Source organism: Nipponia nippon, unplaced genomic scaffold, assembly GCF_047370975.1.
Source record: "Nipponia nippon isolate SJK-2023a ecotype South Korea unplaced genomic scaffold, ASM4737097v1 scaffold_4, whole genome shotgun sequence".
Taxonomy (NCBI): domain Eukaryota; kingdom Metazoa; phylum Chordata; class Aves; order Pelecaniformes; family Threskiornithidae; genus Nipponia; species Nipponia nippon.
In genome coordinates, this window is record NW_028262358.1 from 62,831,008 (window position 1) to 62,852,307 (window position 21,300).

At 38.7% G+C, this 21,300-nt stretch overlaps 1 protein-coding gene across 9 annotated transcripts in view; it reads left to right on the top strand.

Annotated features, from left to right (window-relative positions):
• MAP7 (microtubule associated protein 7) overlaps positions 1–21,300 on the top strand; it is a 124,823-nt gene that overhangs the window by 67,684 nt on the left and 35,839 nt on the right. For 5 of the 9 annotated variants that reach the window (XM_087777419.1, XM_087777417.1, XM_087777415.1 and 2 more), the window contains exons 2-6: positions 1,157–1,225; positions 6,670–6,747; positions 18,599–18,762; positions 19,565–19,676; positions 20,579–20,665. In XM_087777419.1, the coding sequence (XP_087633545.1) occupies positions 1,157–1,225; positions 6,670–6,747; positions 18,599–18,762; positions 19,565–19,676; positions 20,579–20,665 (510 nt within the window). The remainder of the gene's footprint in view (positions 1–1,156; positions 1,226–6,669; positions 6,748–18,598; positions 18,763–19,564; positions 19,677–20,578; positions 20,666–21,300) is intronic. The other 4 variants (XM_087777421.1, XM_087777422.1, XM_087777420.1 and 1 more) reach the window with 1 other exon arrangement.

Sequence of the window (21,300 nt, forward strand, 5' to 3'; positions counted from 1 at the left end):
AAGCTGGAGTAATCATTTTTTTCCAACTTTCATTTTGAGTGATATTTTAATTTAAATGAATTGGGTGGGGTTTTTTTCCTCCCCTAAGCTTTATTGATATAACTGTCTTTTTATCCTTGTTTGCAAATACTTTCAAGCTGTTTGTGGAAGCGTTCTTAGAATTCTGACTGTCTTTAGACTCTTCCCAGATTGCAGTGTTCTGGACTCCTCACACTTCTGTCGTGGAGCGGCTGGACACAAAGATGAGTTGTCAGCTGAGAAAATCATGGTATCTAATTTCCTGTCTTGGCTTTTAATTAAATAGATGCTGAGCCAAGGATATGGTTGTGATTTGAAGTATGATAATGAATCTTTTGTTTTTTCTTTTTAAATGGTTGTTGAAAGGGCATTCAGAGCTACAGAATTCTCTCTTTTTAGACTGACGGGGCCTGATCAAAAGTCTTTTGAAAATAATGGGAATCTCTTCTCTGTTAGGTTTCATTCAGGTCATAAATTATCCTCTCTTCAGTTCTGGATAATGACTGTGTTAGTAATTTGTAAGAGTCTATGTAGTTTTTACTAGTATCTCGTACCATGCCTTTAGAAACCTAGGATTTGCAAGTCACCTGTAGCAACACAGTTTCTTCACTGCATCCAAACATTGCAGCATGTTTGAATGTTTGCTTCTTCAAAGTCACTCTGCAGGTTCATTCTGTTATTCCAACTAACTTGCTTTTATCAGTGTGATTAATCCAGCTTCCTCCAAGGGAAATTAAATTAAAAAAAAAAAAAAAATTAAGGCTGCTGTTCTTTGGAAGTAGTGGTTTCCAAAGCATCACTGAGAAGAAAGAGGAAAAATTAGCTGCGTGTATAGCATTAGCATAGCAGGTAAAAAAAATTACACACCTTATTAAAAACGACTTTGTTAAAATGGTATCTTCTTGTGGCTCTTTCTTCGACTTGAATGGGGAACGTCTATTGTGGCTTCAATGTTTTCTGTGTAACCTTCAGGGTTTTTTCTATGCAAGATGCTGTAGAATGATATTAAAATGCTATTTCAGAATGGTCATGTTTTAAAGGGAATTCAGCAATGTTTAAGTTTCATTATAATAGGGTGGTTGAACTGTTGTTTAGTAATATGGTTAATTAATCTCTTTCCTTTTCTTCCTTATTTTAGCAGCTGAAGGTTCTAAAATACAAGACAAGAAAGTCACTTCAGGACAAAGCAACACCGGAACTAAACCAGGTACGCCAGCCTTTCCACGTGCTTCCCATAATAAGGCTGTTTGCTTCAATGGTATGAAAAACAGCTGTCTTCCTAGGAACTTTTAAAACATTTTATGCTTTTATACCTCTTGTACTGTTTCAGTCAAAACTGTTATCGTGACTGTTCATATTTAGGCTGGAGTCTCTGATTGTTTGCAAAGAAGCAACACTGAAAACAATCTACTTTATTTTAGTACAGTTTAAGAATGAGGATTGGCAAGTGAGATAAGGCAACAGAAGCCGCTATACCTGCATCTATGCTTGCATGAGAATTATCTGCTGTAGCCAAGGATTTATAGCTTTATATAGGCATGCCTCTGTTAAGACATTTCTTCGCTTAGCACAAAGCATGCCATATTCTGTAGTACACTCTGTGCAGTGAGTAGATGTTTGTCATTACTTCACCATACCTGATCGGTACATCATGTGGATTTAACTGAAGATGTTGTAGTTGTAGATGTCCCTGCGAATTGCAGGGGGGTTGGACTAGATGACCTTCAAAGGTCCCTTCCATCCCAAAGCATTCTGTGATTCTATGATTAATTCACTGTTCACTTACACAGTTGAAAGCCTAAGCACTAAAATGCTTAATGTAATCCCTGATGCCATGAGTCTGTTACACTTGCACGATTAGACCAAGATCCAGAAGAGCACTTAGATATCTGAATTCTGCCTGTGTTGTAATTCTGGTACACAAGCTTAAAAATATGCAATTAATAATGATCTTGTATAGATGCCTAAGAAAGCATAGGTGCTTGTGTTGCTGAGGGCTAGGCACCCTGTAAGCTCCCCTGTTTCAGCTCCTTGACAGCCTGGCGGCTCAGTGTCCGTGTTACACCGACAGATTCTTCTCTGTCCCCAAACTGGGTACCTTTTGGCCTACGTCCCCAGAGAGAAGCAATCCCACTGCTGTCTGTGTTCAGATCACACTTTGCATGCTCTGCCAGGCACCTCTGGGTCCAGCACAACGTGCAGCATTCATGGCTGCTCTCAATCAGAAAGGCAACGGGAAAAAGAGGAGAGAATGGAGATAACATTACCCGCTTCCACAGCAAAAACAGAACTTTTGGAGTTGGACAGTGTTCAATATCCACTTTATCCTGCAGTAGTTTAATCCCAGTTTTCATTTCTCAGGAGGGTGTCCTAGCCGCTCCTATGTTCTCTTTACCTATGTTGATGTGTAGAAGGAAAGCAAAGTTCCTGGGACTGGAGAGAGGGAGGGCACAGGCATGCATGCAGGGTTTAGCTCTGCACCAAGCTGGTGAGAATCTGTGTTGAAGAGAGAATTCCTGAGAGCTGATGGTTTGGTTTTCTGTTTCTTTGGGGTGTTTGTTGTTTTTCTTTAGACTGCATATGAATTTTGTGTCAAACAGTGTTTTGGTTAAAAACCAAACCAAAGAGTTTGCAGCAGGAGTGACAGCTGTCACTATAAACAATGTCATTATTGTCTGGAAGGTGTCTACAGGCTGAACAAATATTAGGAGTCCAAGGCAACTCTGAGTGTGTGCATGGCAGTGCAAAGGGAAAGAGTTTGAGATCCAAGCAATGCGTTTTTTCAAATAATGTTGTGGCTTACATTTCTTTCTCCCTGCAGCACCCCTGTGAACTAACATACAAACTGGCTGCTGTTCTACACTGGATATCCCTTTTAGTTTCTTTAATACAAGAAATTAGCACCCTAGGAGTCCAGGGTAGAAGGGAAGCAGTCATTTGTGAGATGAGATTGAGAGGATTATAGATGGAAACAAAGAATAGTAGTAGTGTGACTTTTGAAGTCACGCTGAGTGCAGCTGATAGTTACCTGAACCACAGAAACTGGCCATATGTAGTAAGTACATATGACAATTACTAATTTAGCAAAATTATAACCTAATTTCTACGAATGTCAGCTGTGCTTAAGAGTTCAGTGAGTATTAATTATATAGAAGATTTGAAAAGCTTGCATTTTCCTTTTGTTAATATAATTAGGGACCAAAAAGACTGACATTGCGGTGCTGAATTTCTGCAAAATACCATTCGTGGCTTCTAAGCTCTTTTAAATGAACTAATAAATTCTTAAAAATAACCTTGAACTAACAGTAAGTGTTGTAAGTTTATGAAAATACTGTTTTCATATGTAGTTTAGAAGCTTAATTTCTGGCAATAGGTACCGAATTATTTCCCCTTTATAGAACTATGGGTTATTGAATCTCCAAGCATCCCTCTTAGGCATAATAATAAGAATTTCTGTGTTATGTGAGTGTAGTGAAATAGCTTGCTGAGTGTGCGTTCACATGCATTTCATCACAACCAGACTGCAACTTCCACGGCAGCATGCGGGTCTTCCTGGGGTGTTCTCTGTAAGGCTTTGCATATGCCCAGTTATCAATTATTTCTGTAAGAATTAAGGAATTCTTGCAGGATTTCTTGCAAATTACATGTTTCCCATCTCCTTGTGCAGCAACTTAAAGCTATTGCCAGATGATGAATACGAGCAAGAAAGAGTACAAGGTACCCTGTGTATTTGTCCTGGTATTCCTACTGAATAATAAGAAATGCCAGTTCCCCAGGTATTTGCCTGGCGGGTTAATGAGCAGGCATGAGAGACAAAATGGGGAGCAGGCCCAGTGAGCTTCCTTGTTTTGCCACAGTTTGAAGCTATTGAAGCTATGTACTGGGGGTGTCAGCAGATCAGCTGGATTCAGAATGCAGTTGTTGGAGACTGGGCTTGTAGCCAAACTATGAAGGATCATTTTCAAGGCTTACAAAAGACATTTTAATTAACAGTATAAGATTTGCACCGGTAATGTATGCTCCAGCTTCTAGCAGTGCAAAGGCAATGCTGGTCTGCTACAAAGGTGTTACCTCCATCTTTGTGCTAATATTGATTTAGTTCTTTGTGCTCCCAAATGCATGCAAAATAGCTTGTTACTGAAGACGTGCTGACACTCTGCATAGCCTGCAACTTAATGTGAATTCTTTAGGATTGTTCTAGAATCCTGGGGTGCTGGGAGAGGGGCTATGTGTGTGTGTGAACACTATCAGGTGTGTGATACGGGAAAAATAATTGGATATCTTCAAAAAGAATGGCAGAGGGTAGCTTTAAAAATTTATTTTATTCCCTCCATTGCTTATAATTAGGAATTCTTAAGGGAGACCTTTTCAGTTTGCTTGTCCATATAACCCTCCTGCGTCTTTGAAGAATTGCTGCTTCTGCCCAATAGGGAAATTTCTCCTCTCAGGAAAGGAAGAAAAACCTGGAAGGAGAATAGTACATTCTGAAAGAAGCAGGATTTTACGTTATTCCCCAGTGTCTCATCATTTGCTGTCAACTTGATGTTACGTTGACTTTGCTGACGGCCCTTGAAGGGAATACTTGTTTTTCAGGGGAATTCATATTGGGTGTGCATTATTCCACTAGCACTAATTACTCATGCTACAGAAGTTCATGCCTTGTGAATCTCATGTGCCAGCCACAAGAGAGAAGGAATATTATTACCCTTTTGACCTGTGTCTACGTGCCGAAGAGACCGCATGCAAGTCAGCACACTTCTTAACATCAGCCAGATGTTAATCTGCACCGTACATTGGACAAATCAATGGCACGACCAGGCATAGTTTCATAAATGGCAGCACTGTGTGCTATTCAACCAACATTAAAGGTTTGATCTGCAGCTGGGTGATGGATTACCTTTGTCTTTGCTGGTGACTTGTTCACTTGTTGCACCTTTCATTGGGGCTGTCGTGTTTGAATGGTGTTCTTCCCACCAGCTATGCAGCGGGTTTTCTCCTTGCACCTCTTACTTTGCATCACTATTGATGCCATGAATTGGGGTTGTAGTCTCTGACCATTGTTGAGATGATAGTTTTTTCACTGATGAGAGTTCAAGAATAATTAAACTGGAGCTAGTTGTCAGTGAACTCTCTCATCTAAGAAGTCCTGTCATCCTGATGCAGAAACTTCTGTTACGAGTATGAAATGCGCATTACTGGTTTGGGGTTTTTTTTTTTTGTCTAATTCAAATAACTATTAAAAATCTGTCTAGCACATCCTCACTTCAGGGATTTATTTTTGCAAATATCTTTAACCTCATTTTTATGACCCATTGTATGATTTTCTAGTAACTTTTTCATAGCTGTGCAGTCTATACACAAATAGGCTGACTTTACATGTTTTTACAAATTGCTTACTTGTGTATTCGCATTGAGTAGTGAAAAGGATCTGTTGTCTTGTTTTTATGTGTACTTCCATGGTGACAGTATTCTAGGTAGTTCTTTATCTTAAAATACTTAAAAACTGAGTTCCCCTCAATACTAAAATAAATCAGACCATTTCTTTGTACCCAGAAGTCTTTTTGATTTTTCTGTGGTGTTTTTTGTTTTCTTGTGGTTTTATTCAAAGCAGACTTTTTCAGTGCTAGTAAAAAAAAAACATGAAATGAAAAGCTTTCCAGGTTTAACAGAACAGGCTAAGGATGAGTAGGAAATTAGTTTTGGCAGCATGCTGAGATGAATTGGTAACTTGGATTTTGTTCCCTTTTTGTCTGGAACAGCTCCATTCATTGCTGAGCCTGGAAGTAGGATGCTAGCCGTTGAGCATTTTGTTGTTTTCCAGAGAACTCACTGAGCAAGTGATGTTTTTCCAACCAAGCCTGAATTTTTACAGTCAAGCCTGGGCTCTGACACAGATTTTTCATGTTATTCTTAGTCGTATTGCTGTGATCCAAGTGGCCAGTTGCTGATATTTTTAAAGAAATCATGTAGTCAACTTTCAATCTACAAGCATAGTTGAGGAAACTATCATCTTGCTTTACTGGTATTATACCAGTCTATGCATGTGATGCACTGTCTTAACGCGTTCACCAGGGCTTTTAACCCATGTGCACACAAACATCTGTGGGGATCAATATCATGCTATCTTTAGAAGCTCAACAAGAACTTCTACAGTGTTTTGATCCAGCCTGTTTTGCTTGGGTACTGAGCTGCTTCAGTCTTGTGAAACAGGGCTTATTGGGTGTTTTGAGGCAATACTGGTAGGAAAACGGTGCTGCATTATAATAGAATTTCCTGTGGATGCATTTTGGAGGGAGGTTATAGAATAATAGACAGTATTTTGTCAGCATGTTCTCAAGCAATTGATTTGTTATAGGCTTGGAAACAAAACAAAACTTCTTCCTGCGTTTTCACAGGCTGTAGTCTTGCTTGGAATTCAGAGTTACAGCTTAGTCCGTTCTTTGGGAGTCTTCTACATCTTGATAACTAGAATACTTTCATGTTTTTTTAATTGTTCCATCTTTTTTCCGAAGATGAATTTCTGGAAATGTGATCTATTTTGAAAGTAGAATAACTGGACTTGTTTAATGGTCATTCCCATAAAAACTTGTTTATGGTACTATTTGATTTTATGTAATACGCCTAATATTTTCCCCCTCCCTCCATTTACAGATCATCCAACAATACTAAAGGTTGATGACAGGCAACGGCTTGCTAGAGAACGGAGAGAAGAACGAGAAAAACAGCTAGGTAAGGCCTACTCTATATTGTTTGAGTTTTTTTATGGACTACTATCTGCATGCAATGTTTTTGCCAGTTTGCTTTTAGAAGTATTGAGCAAACTGATTGTGCTAGATATGCAATAATGTCATTCTAGATACACTATTACATCTTTAAAGTAGATCTTTTAATTCATGCACATCTTGGGATTCGTCATTGCTATACCTGTCACATACCTATTACTTACCGTTGTGAATCTGAATGAAAAATGGATTGATTTCTGAAATCATGCAAGGAAGCTTCACTGATGTAAATGGAATATTCAAGTTCTAGAATTTTTTTTACCAATTAAGATTAGACGTCTTAATATGTTGAATGCATCCTTTATTGCCTTAAAATAGAATTGCAGAATATGTTGCCAGTGTATGGTTTGAATTTTTCTACATAAACTTGGATTTTTGTCAGGTAAAAGCTTTAGTAGGTGTCAAATAGATGTGCTCAATATATTACAAAATGTCACCTGTGCATGAGCATGCATAACCCTATTCAAGTGAATAGGGAAGGTGAAGGTTACTTAACAAGTGGCTAGTGATGGGCAGTACACTGAGTGGGGTGGTGGGAGAATTATAGAATTATGTGAAGCCAAATTGATGGCTTTCTGAAAACTATTTATATGTTTGGCTCCCACAGCATTCTGTAGCAATTGGGAGGTTGGGGAGCACAAGTATTTCCTTTTATTTTTTACATGTTCACCCTGATTTCTTTGGATGCTGCATTGTTCTTATGGCTTGAGAAACAGAAGTTCTTTATTTCCATTTTCTAGCTTCTGTAAGTTTATAGAACTATATCATAACTCCAGCCAGAGTTATGCTGCTTTTTCTAACCTGGAGAGCCATGATTTATTGCCATCTGGGTCTTAATAGCATTAATATCCGTCCTTCTTTATAGCACCTTATAACATTGTATTAGCCGTGCATGAATCACTAGGGTTGTTTTGGAGGGGAAAAAGAAAGCTTTGGTTTTGGCTTGCTCAAGGGGGTAACGTGACAGGATATTTGCCAGTCCCTACAAAGCTGCTCCTGGAGTTGAGGTTGATGGTATGCATAGACTTAGTTTCTTCAGGTTCCAGAGCAAATGGAGGTTACTGGCCCATTTTAATTAATTTGTCATAGATGACACTTCCATGTCTTGAATTTGTTCTTTTTTCAGATTTGATCCTTCTGTAGTAACAATGCTTTATTCAAGTGCAGAGACAGATGCTTTCCTTAAGTTTTTGTGAACCCTGATTTTTCTAGCTATTGATAAATTAATATCTGTTACTGGAAGGACATGACTTCTGTTGAGAAACGTGTCGTTTTGTGTGACATATTTTAAAAGCAACATCAAACTGTAGAGTTTTTTTTAAGTTGATGTGGAATCCTTCATGCCTAAATGGGAGAGTTCTGCATGTCCCCGTGATGTATGAGTGTATTGTGTGTTCTTGCGTGAAGAATTATTTTGAACTAACAAGAAAATTGAAAGTCGCGTTGTACTTTCATCTGTATATTTGTCTTCTAACGTTATGATTGAGGAGCTGTCTCTTGAGATTTGTGTTCCAGTGCAGCAAAGCAATGATTTTTACAATGGCATGCAAGCGTCATTTTTTTTTTCAGTGCAGAACCTAGATAATCAGTCACTCATGTCATGTGAACCATAGCAAAGAAATACCTAAGCCGTCTGTCTTAAACATCAAGTTGTATAATGTCGTTACATAAATGTGTCTCGCTGAAAATTAGAGTTGGATTTTGTTAACACTGGGACATCAGCCATGCAACAGTAAAGCAACTGAAGGAAAGAACTTTTTTTTTAATAGACTTAGGTTGGATTTAAACTTAATTCCTTTCCTTTTGATTCAGGGGATCTGTCAAGTTCAGCAAGGGCTTCTTTTTAAGCAGAAGTTAAGAATTTCAGTCATACCTCAAGTGAAATTATTTTCTGCTGCCAAAAAAAAGACAGTGTTCAGTTCTGTAAGTGTAGAGCTGGTAGTAATCTGTAACAATTTCATTTTGCACTTTCAGCAACTTGAGCTGCAGGAGGTCACTTTATCTTTTCATGAAAATTAAGTTGTTCGACCCTTCTGTTGAGATCATGTGGAGTACCAGTTTAATAATGATTGTGTTTCTTTTTTGGGCAATATTCTGGTGTTAAGGAAGGGTTGATTTGAGACCTGTTTTTTCCCCCTTTTGTTACTTTCAAGCTTTAATTTTTTTCGAGTTCTGCTGTGCTGTGATAGATGTGGCTTTCACTGTGTTATAATGGGTCAGTATGTGCTCTGCACTCTTGAGGATTTGCTTGCACCTGACAGTCATATTTTGGCAGTCTTGTTTTACTTAGACTTTGGTGTCTACCTCTTCTCTTCTTAATGAGAGTTTAGGGAGTAGAAAAGATGAGTGCTGTCACTTTTGTGTCTAGATACATATATCATATGTGTGGCGGGACTGTTGGTATCTGCTGTTTCTTGAGCATCATGTTATGCTACCTAATTGAAAAGAATAAAAAGGCTTCTACAAAAATGCCCCTTTCACCTCAATATATTCATGTCTAATTTTGGAACTTTCTTTAAAAAATGTAGAAGAGACACAGGGATGTGTATGCTATTTCAGCTAATCACCCCATCAAGAAGGAAGGATTTTTTAGTTTCTTCACTGTAGGAAAGGCATTGCTTTTGAAATGCCATCCCAACACTTCTGAAAGATGAATTCTTTGGCTTTTTTTCTGTACAACTCATGTTTTCCGTGAGTAATAAGTTGTATCGATTTTTGGATTTTTAGCTTTATTCTCTTAGACTTGCCTTTTCATGTGGGCAGAAATAAAGGAATTGCTTAGCAGCCATGCTTCAAGTTTTTTATTCCCCTGACCATTTTGTAATGTGCGTATTATTACTTGTTGATATGTGCATTCAGACCTTTAAAGGATCATTAGGGCAATCTTCACTTGATTCTATAAATAATGCTTCCAGTGTGTCACTTGCTCTTTAGTAATCTTGTTTTCATTTTGTGCTGTTTCTGCTAGCGCTCTTTACTACAGTGCCTATGTGCGAAATTAACATCTGTCCTTTAAAATACGAGTATCAGATCTCTCGGTGCGAGACCAGCTCTCTTGGGCCGTGCAAGATGGGAATCCCAAGAGAGGCGGTGGTAGGTGAGGGTGATAGCTGTCAAACGGGCCTGTTCTTAGAGGACAGAGTGAAGGGAGCTGTCACACTTCTGGCTCCAGCTTGGCACTGTGGTTCCTTCTTCATATGTGTCAGGCTGACCGGCTGGGTTTGGCACTGGAGGCTGTGTGAGACACATGTCAGAACTGAGTTGTTTGTGAAGACAAACATGGTAGACGGCCTGGTCAAACTGGAAAAATTTAATAAAAGCTATTGCTTTTTCAGTAGGGGGGCTTCACCCTTAACTCTGCCATATTGGTTTTATCTGTACTGGCAAATTAAACAGTGCTGAAGAGTGTTCCCTGGTGCTGAAACGCTATTGTTCTTGCTGTTAAACTGTTATGATGGATGCTGGCAGGGTTTTGGCTCCAGCCAACTAGCTGTCTCCTCGCTGATTGCCAAAGTTTGGGAATTGGCAGGGGAGGCCCATGGGCTTTTCCTCATGTGTTGATTGAGTACTGTCACCATTTTGGAGCATAGTTTGGTAGTACAGGTTAATGTTGTTCCATGCCAGTTGGTCTCTGGGCACGTTCCATTGATTAGCATAGACCTGGTTCTCCCTAACTGGAAAGAAAACTCAAAATGTGTTTTTTCAACAGGGAAAGTTACTTGGATTTTAAAATTGGTTTCATTCTGATAGCCTTAGATAGTGGCCTAGCAAAGAGGAAGAGTTGGGGATTTCTTGATTTTACTTCACCGTATCTGCATCCCTGATTCTTGAGAAAACTATTTTAAGTCTTCTGTCTGTGCATGTTTTATCTACACGAATCCTGCTTGAAGACTGACCATTTTTATCACAATTATGATCTTGACAAGGACACAGGGCTCATTTAGTTTCTGGCATTGGGAATAAAAGATGGTAATCCTGCCATCTGATTAACTCTTTATTTAAGGAAATGTGTTATTAACCTTAGTTTTTAGAATATGGCTGAATTTCAGGTTGGCTAAATCCATTAAGTTCTTAATACTCACAATGCATAAGCATTAAAGTAATATTTTAAAGATCACATTATGATACGTATTCCTCTCCTATTTGAAAGTGATCATTGGCAAAATATCGCATTAATGAAAACTACAATTTGTTTCTGCCAGTGAACTCCTTCTGGCTTATTCTCTTCTCTGGCAGCTGGGGACAGAACTATATCCAACATTTCCACAGTCAGAAGCCCCACAGAAACTAGGAATCAGTGACCCTAGCATATGAATCATTTTGGGATGTTCTCAGAGGACTTGAATGTCAGACGGGTTTATAAGGCAAGAAAACAATTTTTAAGTAAGATTAATTTAAAAAGTTCTGTGCTGAATGTCCCTCAGAGCATGGTTACTGGGGAAAGGTTGGCTTAGAGAATCTAACATCAACTTCAGCTTTAATTACAGCTCTGAAGTTCACCTTTTAATTCATTCAGTCAACCATTTCTGTGGCCTGATGGAACATCCCCATTTTTACATACGGTTAAAGCATCACTGATCCATTTTTCTGCTAATGCAGCAAGGAGGCGATCACAGTCTCGGTGCGGAGCTGGCAGTGAGGAAAGGTGAAACAGTGGTCAGAGGAGAAAGCTATTGCTGAGGTCAGTGCTGTAAAGTCAGAAAAGATAAAGGCTGGAAAGATTGACAAAGACTGTAAGATCTTTACTCAGGTAAGCTGTCTGTCCAAGATGGATGCAAAAGGCAGACTGAGAAAGGGCAGTGCTAGACTGATCTGCCTTTACATAGGCAGTAAACAAGAACAAAAAGGACTAAAGTGAAGAGACAGCAGAAGCGACAGCAAAAGAGGAGCTGGGGGGACCTCCCCTTGCTTCACACGGATAAACTGAAAATAGAGGCTTTGACACTTAATGCATGATCCCCCTTCCCTCGCAGCCTAAAACTGCTGCAAAGAATGGCTCTCTGTGTGCATGATTGGGGAAAGAAACTACAAAATTATTTCCACAAAAGAAACATGCAGTTAACGTCTCCCACATTAAATTAGTTAATTCTAGTGTAAAATTGATTGGTTTCAAGTCTTACATGTCTCTCAGTATTGGAATGTTTCTTTCTTGATTGACCTTCTTTTCTTTTGCTCTGTTATTCACTTCAGAGGTGCCAGAAATACAGCCTTAATTATGTTGCTCTGTAATCTAATCCAGCATCACTAGTTTGCAAACAAGCAGAAGGTATTAACAGCATGTCCGGGGCTCAATTTCTAAATCTTGGTTTTATGCTCTAATTTTGAGTCCTTTTATCACATGACTGTGTTCAAATTTATAGATTGGACTAAGAAATGAGATAGAACAGGGATCAGGTTATTACTTTTCGTTGTATTTTCCAGCTTTAATGTAAATGTTCCTATGCCATTTAAGCTTTCAGCATACATATTTGAACAACCACCAAGCTTTCCTTGAATGATTCTTGCATGTTGTCAGATGATATGTGTTATTATGAGGGAGAGAAGTATCATGAAGTTGTTAAGGCTCTGCTGCAAGAAAAAACCCTTTCGTTGGACTGTACCCGTACTGGAGTCCAGCATTGGCTCAGCACTGGCCATAGCTCTTAGCGTCGCTTCTGGAGGAGCCATCATAATAGCCATCATGGCTATTTTCTTCTTGCACATCCTGCAAATTGGCTGCTGTTCCAAGCTGATTGGACCTTGTAGAGGTATCTTCTGTTTCCTGTAGGTTCATCTGCTGATTCCTTCTATCAGCAAAGCATTTGACGTATGTGTCTATGAAATATGGCTCGCTGTGCTTCTAGAAGCACATCTGCGTATTCAGAATAGGGCTTAATATCTCTAATTTTTACACGAGAGTAGGCTTTTTTAATCCTTGAGTAAACATCAATTTTTACCCTAGACTACAATTTGTTAATTTCTGTCTGGGTTAGCAGGAAAAAAAAGTTTCTGCAAATTCATAAATAGGGAGATGAGAATGAAATAAAAATATGTTACTTTAAACTTTTTATTTTTTCTGAAGATATCATCATATGTCTAAGGACACTAACTTATGTCACGCTATATAGCTGCCTCATAGTTGGCAAAAACTGAGCCCGTAAGTTCATGCAAGAATGTCAGTAGTGCATACAGGAAGCAGTGAAAACAAAGGAGATGTTCTCCTTTCAGTCTCTAATAAGAGAAAATGTAGGAATTAATACTTTAAAAAAGATAAAATTTAAAATTTGGAAAGATTATTTCCCTATCTGTGGAAAAAGTTAAATTTGTGAAAAATAGATATCACCCTTTTTATCAGAAAACAGATGTATCGTAAATCATGCTTTTGTGTACTAGTTAAAATGCTTGGTCTAAGCATAAAATTAGTAGCTTTCTCATGTTAACAGATGGGTGTATATTTTCTGCTGTAACTTAAAGGTGATGGGAAGACATAGCTTTTATATTTGTTTGAAATGGAGTCTATTTCTTTTGTTATAATTTATTCCAGCCTAATACTTCCACGTGCCTTGGCAATCCATCACTAATGTGTGTTTCTGCTATTGAGCTGTCTTTCCTTATCAAAAAGTAGGATTTTATCGTCCCTTCTCTGAGGAGCAGAAAGTGGAAGATGAGTGTTGTATCCAGAGGTTTAGCATTCTGATTGTCTTCCCAGCAGTGAGAGTGTACGTGAAAGTTAACTCTTTTACATACCAAAACACAAAAATGTTTTCAGCCTTTCTCTTCCTGAACTTAGTCTTGAGAGTTCAAATGTACTATTTAAATTACTTTTTCCAAACAACATGACAGGCTGAAGTCTATGGAAATCACCACAAATAATGCCCCCAGAAGATCTAACCATTACATTAATGACAAAAAGAACAATCTATCTCCATGTCTTTTATAGGCAAATTAATATTCCAGTGACATCAGTTAAGAACGTTGTGTGGGGTTTTTTTAATTATTTGCTTTTCTTAATTTCTCATATCCTTCCAGAAGTGCTTTATTTTCAGTAGAAAACTGAAGAGCCTTTTCACGCTGGGTTGCTATTGCGAGCGGATTCCAGGCACAGAAGATCCAGATGATCTCAGGATCTGTGGAAGTCTTTTTGGCTCACAGCAGTGGCTTCTTTTGATATGATCATTAGGGTATGTACGTAAGTGACTATTGAGTAAAAGCCAACATGCTGCAGCTAGATGGACTTCCATGACACATGGGCTACTAAGCTCCTTAGGTGCTCTTAGCTTTTTCAAAGAGAATGGATGTTTCAAAACTTCTGCAAAACGATGTGATTGAACTCCAGTTTTGAACAACTACATTGTTTGGGTTACTTAGTGTGTTCAGAGTCTATGTATCAGGGTGCGTGCACTCTCGGATGTTTGGGGGTTTTTGGTTTTTTTTAATTGATTTGTATAGCACCATGGTGACGGGATGCTGTAGGAGTCTAAGTAGACCATTCGCTATGTGAAGGTGGGTCTAACTTAGATTGCAAACATAGGATGTTACATAAGGGAATAATCTAGTTCCACTCTTGAATGGTTAGCTAGGGAAGCTAAAGCTTATAACAAAGATCAAATTATGCAAATTTTGCAGGCAATAAATGAAATGGACTCCAGATTTCCTTTTAAGAAGGGCCTAGGGAATAATTTTTTTTTTCAAGATCCATTTCTGTGACATCTACAGATAGAAAAATAATAAAGATTGGAAATTAAGACTAATTGTTGTAGTTTGTACATGTTAGAATAAAATAAGTCCACAAAATCATATACCTTTTTAAACTTACTCTTACAAGCTCTGTGTGTGTATGTATCTGTGCAATGCTGTCCTCAGAACTGAACCAAACCTAACCATTTCTGTGTCAGAAATGAAACATAACAGTAGACTCTAAGAAACTATTCTGAAGATGAAAACTAGCCGGAGAAGCCTCCCAGGAAGTAATTCTACAGAAAGAACAGAAGGAGAGAGTAATACCATGTCCTCCAGGAATGGCATTTAACAGTTACTTAACATTACTGCAGCCTAGCACTAATGAACAATTATTTAAGGAAAAAGGTGATAAAAACCTAGTGTTGAAATGGGAAAAATGATGAAAATTATTGTGTTGTTCACAGTGTATTATTAGTTAAGTTCTGTTCAAATTCGGTTTTACGAAGTAAAATATTTCACCTGTTCAGGCTCATAAACTCAAGCTCTGAGTGTCTCTTCCCTTTATTTTGTGTCCTCGTGAGTAGTAGGCATGTTTTCCCAGCTTCGCTGTGCCTTTTGTGAAACTTCTGTCTGCAGACAGGTGTCCGGTATAGAGTAATTGGTTCTGTTGATGGAGGAGAAAGGATATGTTTTCTCAAAAAATTAATTCTAAGCTAGGAATATGACTTGTCAGAGAAACAGGAATGTGATATTGTTCAAAACAGAACTGCAGAGGTCTTTGAAGATGAGACAAAGACCTTTGGAGTTAATATGTGTGGAATTAGTAAACAACTGAGAGCTTGGGGCAGAGGCTTTCATAAATCTGATGAATACAGAGAAGCCATGTTCTGTAACCTTCCTTTTAGGAAGGTTTAGGTGTAGGTTGGGTTTGAATTAGTCTGGTGTCAAGAAAGTAAAATCAGCTTCTCTGCATGTATTGCGTTGACCTGCTGTTGAATTCAGCAAACTGCTGAGCCCTGTCTCGCTTCAGGAGAGCTCAGGCAGGCTGTGCTGCGCTGCCCAGCAGTCCCATTTCTGCCCTGAGGCCTCCTCTGGTTTCAGAACCCTCCACCCCCTAGATGTCTGCTTACACATCTGCCCAGACTGACCCATCTCCACCAGGGCCAGCTGCAGCTAAGTGTTGGAAGAAAAAAGGCATGAAAGTAACCTGGTTTTAACCAGGTTTTTAACTATTCCTTGATCCATCTGATCTCAGTCCCGTGAGCAACGCTGTCAGTATTGGGAGGAGGAGTACAAACTCAGGGCCTAGAGGAGGGCAAATGCAGCTCCTCTTGGTGTCAGCCAGCAGTTTGGTTAAAATGGTCATGAAACCTCACCAGAATGGATAAAAGTTAATACAATTGTAAAATGTATGTGTTTTGAATAGGGAGATCTGAAGCGGTCCTATCCTGTAATAATAAGTGTTAACTTCCTCTGAAGTCTTCATCAAAGGTTCAGGAGAAAGAAGGAGTTAACATGAAATGTTTGCAGTGTGGAATCCAAAGATTAATGATACTCTTTATTCCTTTTCCCTTTAAGCGTAAGCACTTTAGAAATGTCTTTTGCCCGTTTTTAGGTGGTATTAAAGGTAAGTATGTTTTTTCTTTTTTTTTTTTTTTAAAAGTAGTTGGTTGAAGTTAACTGGGTTGCTGCTTTTGGAGAATGTTACCCTTATTTGATGAAGAAAACGTGATAAATGCACATGGAGTAAGTGGAAAGAACAGTACAGTTCACTGATGTGGCTGCCTATTCTTGGGCTGACCCTATTCTGCAATCCAACTGTGCAGAAGCTAATAGGAAGAGCAAGCTTTTGAAAAAATCACTGCCTTTCTGGTGACAGGCTGACAGTGGTTCCGCCCAAGGCATTGGTTAGCAAAGTTGGGCTGTTAAGCAGAAGGCAAAGACAAAAAGGGGATGGTATCTCAGAGGAGACACGTCTTACACTTCAGTGGTTCAGGATGTAAGCCAAATTGTTGGAAAAGGTGGGCTCAGACAGAGCCCTTTGCTCAGTCTTCTTTGGACCTGGGCAATAGAAAGACAGCATCATGAGGGGTCATGTAGTCCCAGGAGAAGGGTGGACCATAGTGAGAGCCATCTCTCTGTCCATCCATTCTCTTGGTAAGCTACTGGCTCCCAAGAAGGGGCAACAGATGCACATTCCTGGTTTACAAATTAGTCTTGCATTTGGAACACCAATTTCGGCTCTATTTTGTTATGTTGTAAGGCTTTAATATAGAAGAAAAAGCCTTTGCAGATTTCAGTTGGCCTGGGAGCTGCTTTTTTCTGCTGCATTTTGATATTTTCTGACTTAGTCTGCAGTTCACATTTCTCCTTCAAGTCACTTAACTAAATTGGCAGAGAAAAATATTTCTGTAAATCTTCTGGTGGCTCTTGCATTAGTATTTCACATTTGTAAGTGTAAATTCTCACACCTATTGCTAGTAATGATCTATGCAACTGTATTATTCCTTGTTGTAATTATTCTAGGTATGATTGTCAGATTTCCTGCATGCATCTTGCTGAACTATCACCCATCTTGCCAGGAGGGTCTCTTCTGGTTGCTTGTAGCTGCTGAACAAATACCTCTCTGCTAGTCTGTATACCACAGCAAAGCTAAGCATGCTGTCTGCTTTTCTCAGCAAAGTATTTGACATCTGAAGTGGTAGAGAGCTGTTTTCTTAAGGGAGATACCCTACGTATGAACTGGTCTGCTCAAGGTGGAGCTTTTTGGTGAGACGGCATATGCAAGTACATAACGTTTAGAGTGCAATCTAAGTTATTTATTAGGTGAGGTGGGGTTTGTTTGAGTAGGCAGGAAGGTGCAGAAGAGCAGCTTGGTGAAGGTTAGTTCTCGTGTTACAAGAAGCGATTGCAATGTCTGCTCTGAACACCTAGAAGTATTTGGGTTTTTTGTTTTGGTATGTGGTTGTGTCAACACAAATCTCTGCTGACCAAAGGCTGGAGTTGCTGTTCTAGAGTATGTGATTATAACAATAGGCTTTCTTTTTTTTCCTCCCTTCCCCCCTTTTTTCCCCTAGATTGAATTCAAAAAATACTGTCTCAGACTTACGTAGAGAACTACCTTATATTGCTGGCCTTGGAGATTGAAAGTCTCTTTGACACTTTGCTGTCCTGGTTCCCTGTGGCTGCTCTGTTATCAATGAGCTCCTTCTGTGTATGGTTTTCTGATGTGGTTCTCAGTGATGTTTGTCTCGCGACCTTCACATGCATCTCTTCCTGTACTCCCATCTGTCAGTTCATGAAGATCCAGAGGTATCAAATGTCTGGGATTTTTAAAAAGCAAGTAACAGGTTTTGTTAGAACACAAACATTTCTGGGACCTGAAGCTTTCAAGACAGCCATGGGGAGAGGTCCAGAGTATCATATGTAAATGGCTTCATGTGGACTACAGTTTGAGCCCGTATTCCAGATAGTACCTTCATGAAAATTCAGACCCTGATGGGGAGAAAAATTTGTCTTGTGTAGTGCTTCTTGATTTGTCTTGATTAGCACTTCTGAAACACATTGTTCAGAGCTCTGCAGCAGTGGAATTACGTGACAGATTAAAGTTCACATTTAGACTGACTTCTTTGGTGGGTAACGTGTTTCCTTCTAGTCAGCTGTTGGTATGGCTAACAGTCCAGGTACTAGATTTGTCATCCCAGCCACTTCTATCGTAAGAGATCTGTATTGATCCCTAAAGGTATATAGTGATGATAGTTTTATCTTTCTTTTTACAGTAAAAGATTACAGAAAATTATCATGGTTTGTACAACAGAAGTGTGTTCACATATATCCGACTTAAGTATTTAGGTATTTTACACTAACAAAAAATCCTTTCTCCCACGTAGAAACTATATGCTCAGATAATTTAACTATTTCTGGTGGTAATTCATAGTGAGTAAATTGAGATGAAATGAAATGAATGTGTGACCAGGGTACACGATGTTTTAATACATGAGGAGAGATTAGGATCTTATGTATGTCGTCTTAAGAAAATGAGTTCAAAAGTTTTTCCATTTAGCTTGGTTATTCAAATTGTATTAAAGACTTCATCACATATAGCATGTTAATACTTTTATTTCTGATTTTTCTCACAGCTGCAAGAGAATCCATCTGGTTAGAAAGAGAAGAGAGGGCCCGGCAACATTATGAAAAACACTTAGAGGAACGCAGAAAGAAGCTAGAAGAGCAGAGATTAAAGGAAGAGAGAAGGCGAGCTGCCGTAGAGGAAAAGCGAAGGCAGAGAATAGAAGAAGATAAGGTAAGAATAAATATCATGAAAACATTTTTCAGCTTGCTTTTACCATAAGATACAGTACTATCAAACTTTAAGAGTTGATGGAAAGAATGCAATATAAGCTATGGTCAGTATGAGAGAGCGTGAGAAAGAGGTTTTGAAGCAGATACTGCTACTTAAAGTGCCCGTTATGAATCAAATGCAGCTAAGTTGAGCATGTCTGGGTTACAGCGTATGGCACTGCACAAACTCATGCAGAAAAAACCGTACAAAATCGACTCAGTTTGTAATCTGTTAATTCTTAGCCATTTAGTATAAGGGTAGCTAAATAGTTGCCCCTTTAAGAGAGTGTGTAATGAAATACGCTGTTGGCTGATTTGTCTCATTTAAGCTGGGAACTTACAGTGTGATCCTACGTAAGTCAGCTCATCCTTGTGGTTTTTTTTTGTTTCCTCTCTCTCCCACTGTTCAAATATTTAGTAGGTGGGAGATACAAGGTAGGAAGTAGCCCTAGGGTGTGTTTGTGTAGTGGCTGCCGTAACAGGGCCACTGTTTTTTCTCTGCAGTTCTGCAGGTCTCAAACAGATCTTACCTTTTCAAAATTACAGTTAGCATTTTAACTTATTTATGGCTTAATTACTGCTCAATCCTGTTCTAGAGTTAGGATGGTTCATCTGAGTGTGTGTCTTAGCAGGCAGTACATAAGCTTGAACACAACTCCAAGATGCCTGCTAGGTTTCATCTGTGTGGAGGGTAGCAGGGTTTGATGAGAAGATTAAGTTAAAAACCCGACAGTATCCAAATGTATTATCCTGTTGTACTTAAGGAACGACATGAAGCTGTTGTACGTCGCACAATTGAAAGAAGCCAGAAGCCAAAACAAAAGCAAAACAGGTGGTCCTGGGGAGGAGCACTACGTAACCGCATTAATAACACAGGTAAAGAGGGAGGCTTGGTTTTCTAGCCAGTTTCCCTGCCCTGCCAGTTAACTGGAATTTACTTTGCTTCTGTTAAAAGTAAGGGTGTTTCAGTATATACTGGTTTAAATTCTTTGCTCTTGAGCTTATTATTGCTAGCAATGGCATGTTTCCGACATTCTTGTGTAGCAAAAAGATAATAAGGAGAAATCTGAACAAAAGTTAAAACTTGCTTCAGGAGTTGACTAATTCTGTAACTATCTTGCTACAGCTTCTTGCTTCTGCTGCTTTGCTGTTGATTATGTGTGTATATGTGGGTGTGCTTGTGCTATGTCAGTCTTGTGATATGAGCTACTGTGTGCAAATGCTAAATATCATGGCTCAAAAAATAGGTCTGGTGGAAATGACCAAATACTGAGATTAAAACAGACACAAGAAAGAAAAATTGTTCTTTGCAATAAGCTATCTGTACAAAGTACAGGTATTTTGGGAGAGAAAAGTCCCTTTTTCCCCCCTAGAAAAACTTACAGATGGGCAAATTAAGTATAAGTGAATTTTAGCTATATGCTTTTTTCCCCCCAATTATCTTCTCCAACTTAATCTGCCAACCATTAATGTGTATATACCCTGTTAAATATGACTCAAACCCAAAAAAAGAGAACTTGCCCTTTATTTCTTTCACCAGAAAGTGGTACTTAGAATTCTTCTCTTCCTGCTCTAATGTATACATTTCAATGTGTCTCACCTTTCATCAAGGAGGAAAAAAAAGTTGAGAAAAGAATTCTCTGAAATCTTTGTCGTGTATAAGTTCAATAAACAGTTATTTTTCATAAAGGTTACTTTTTTTTGCTTAACTCTGTATAACTTATTTGATTTTTATTTTCTTTGTTGTGAAAAATCATTGTCTTGCATTCTGTCCCTAGGTTATTTTTTTGAATCATCATTCACCTTTCTCGATTTAGCAGGCCTGGAGCACCACTTCAGATCTCTGGGTGGTGCTAGAAAACCTGGTACATAATTGCTGTGGTTTGTTGATTCCTTTACCCATAGCTAGTTCTCAGGAAATGAGATCATCAGTAACTAAACCACCCTCATGTAGTTGCAATGCATGCTTAACATCATGCTGATAGATTAGAACTGTTGTTAGTATCAGATTTTTTTATTATTTATTTTTACTATGGAGAGTTACTGCTGGCTGACTCTAAAGATTTGGCACAATTCTCTGACATGAAGCATAATATTCTGTTTACTGGAATTCAAGGAGACCCAATTTGAATATTTTGGTCTTTTCTAAAACCCTTTTGGCATACTACGCATGCAGGATTTACATTTATTTTGCACATGAACACAGACATATAACCAGCTGCATTGGCTGATGTGTTGCTCGTGGATATTTTAGTTTTTTTGTTTTTTTTTTTAGAACAAAGAAAACAGCCGTCTTCTAGGGAATGGATTGCATTTGACCTGTCCAACGTTCATAGGATTCATATTGCCAACACTTACACACAAATCCTCATGCTGAATTTCATTCATTTAAATAACGTTCATAGACAAGAGAGAAACATTGGTATGCCAAATACAAGAGGAGATTCTTCATATTGTCATTTATCATCTTCAGAAAGCTGGTTTATGCAGTACATCCTTT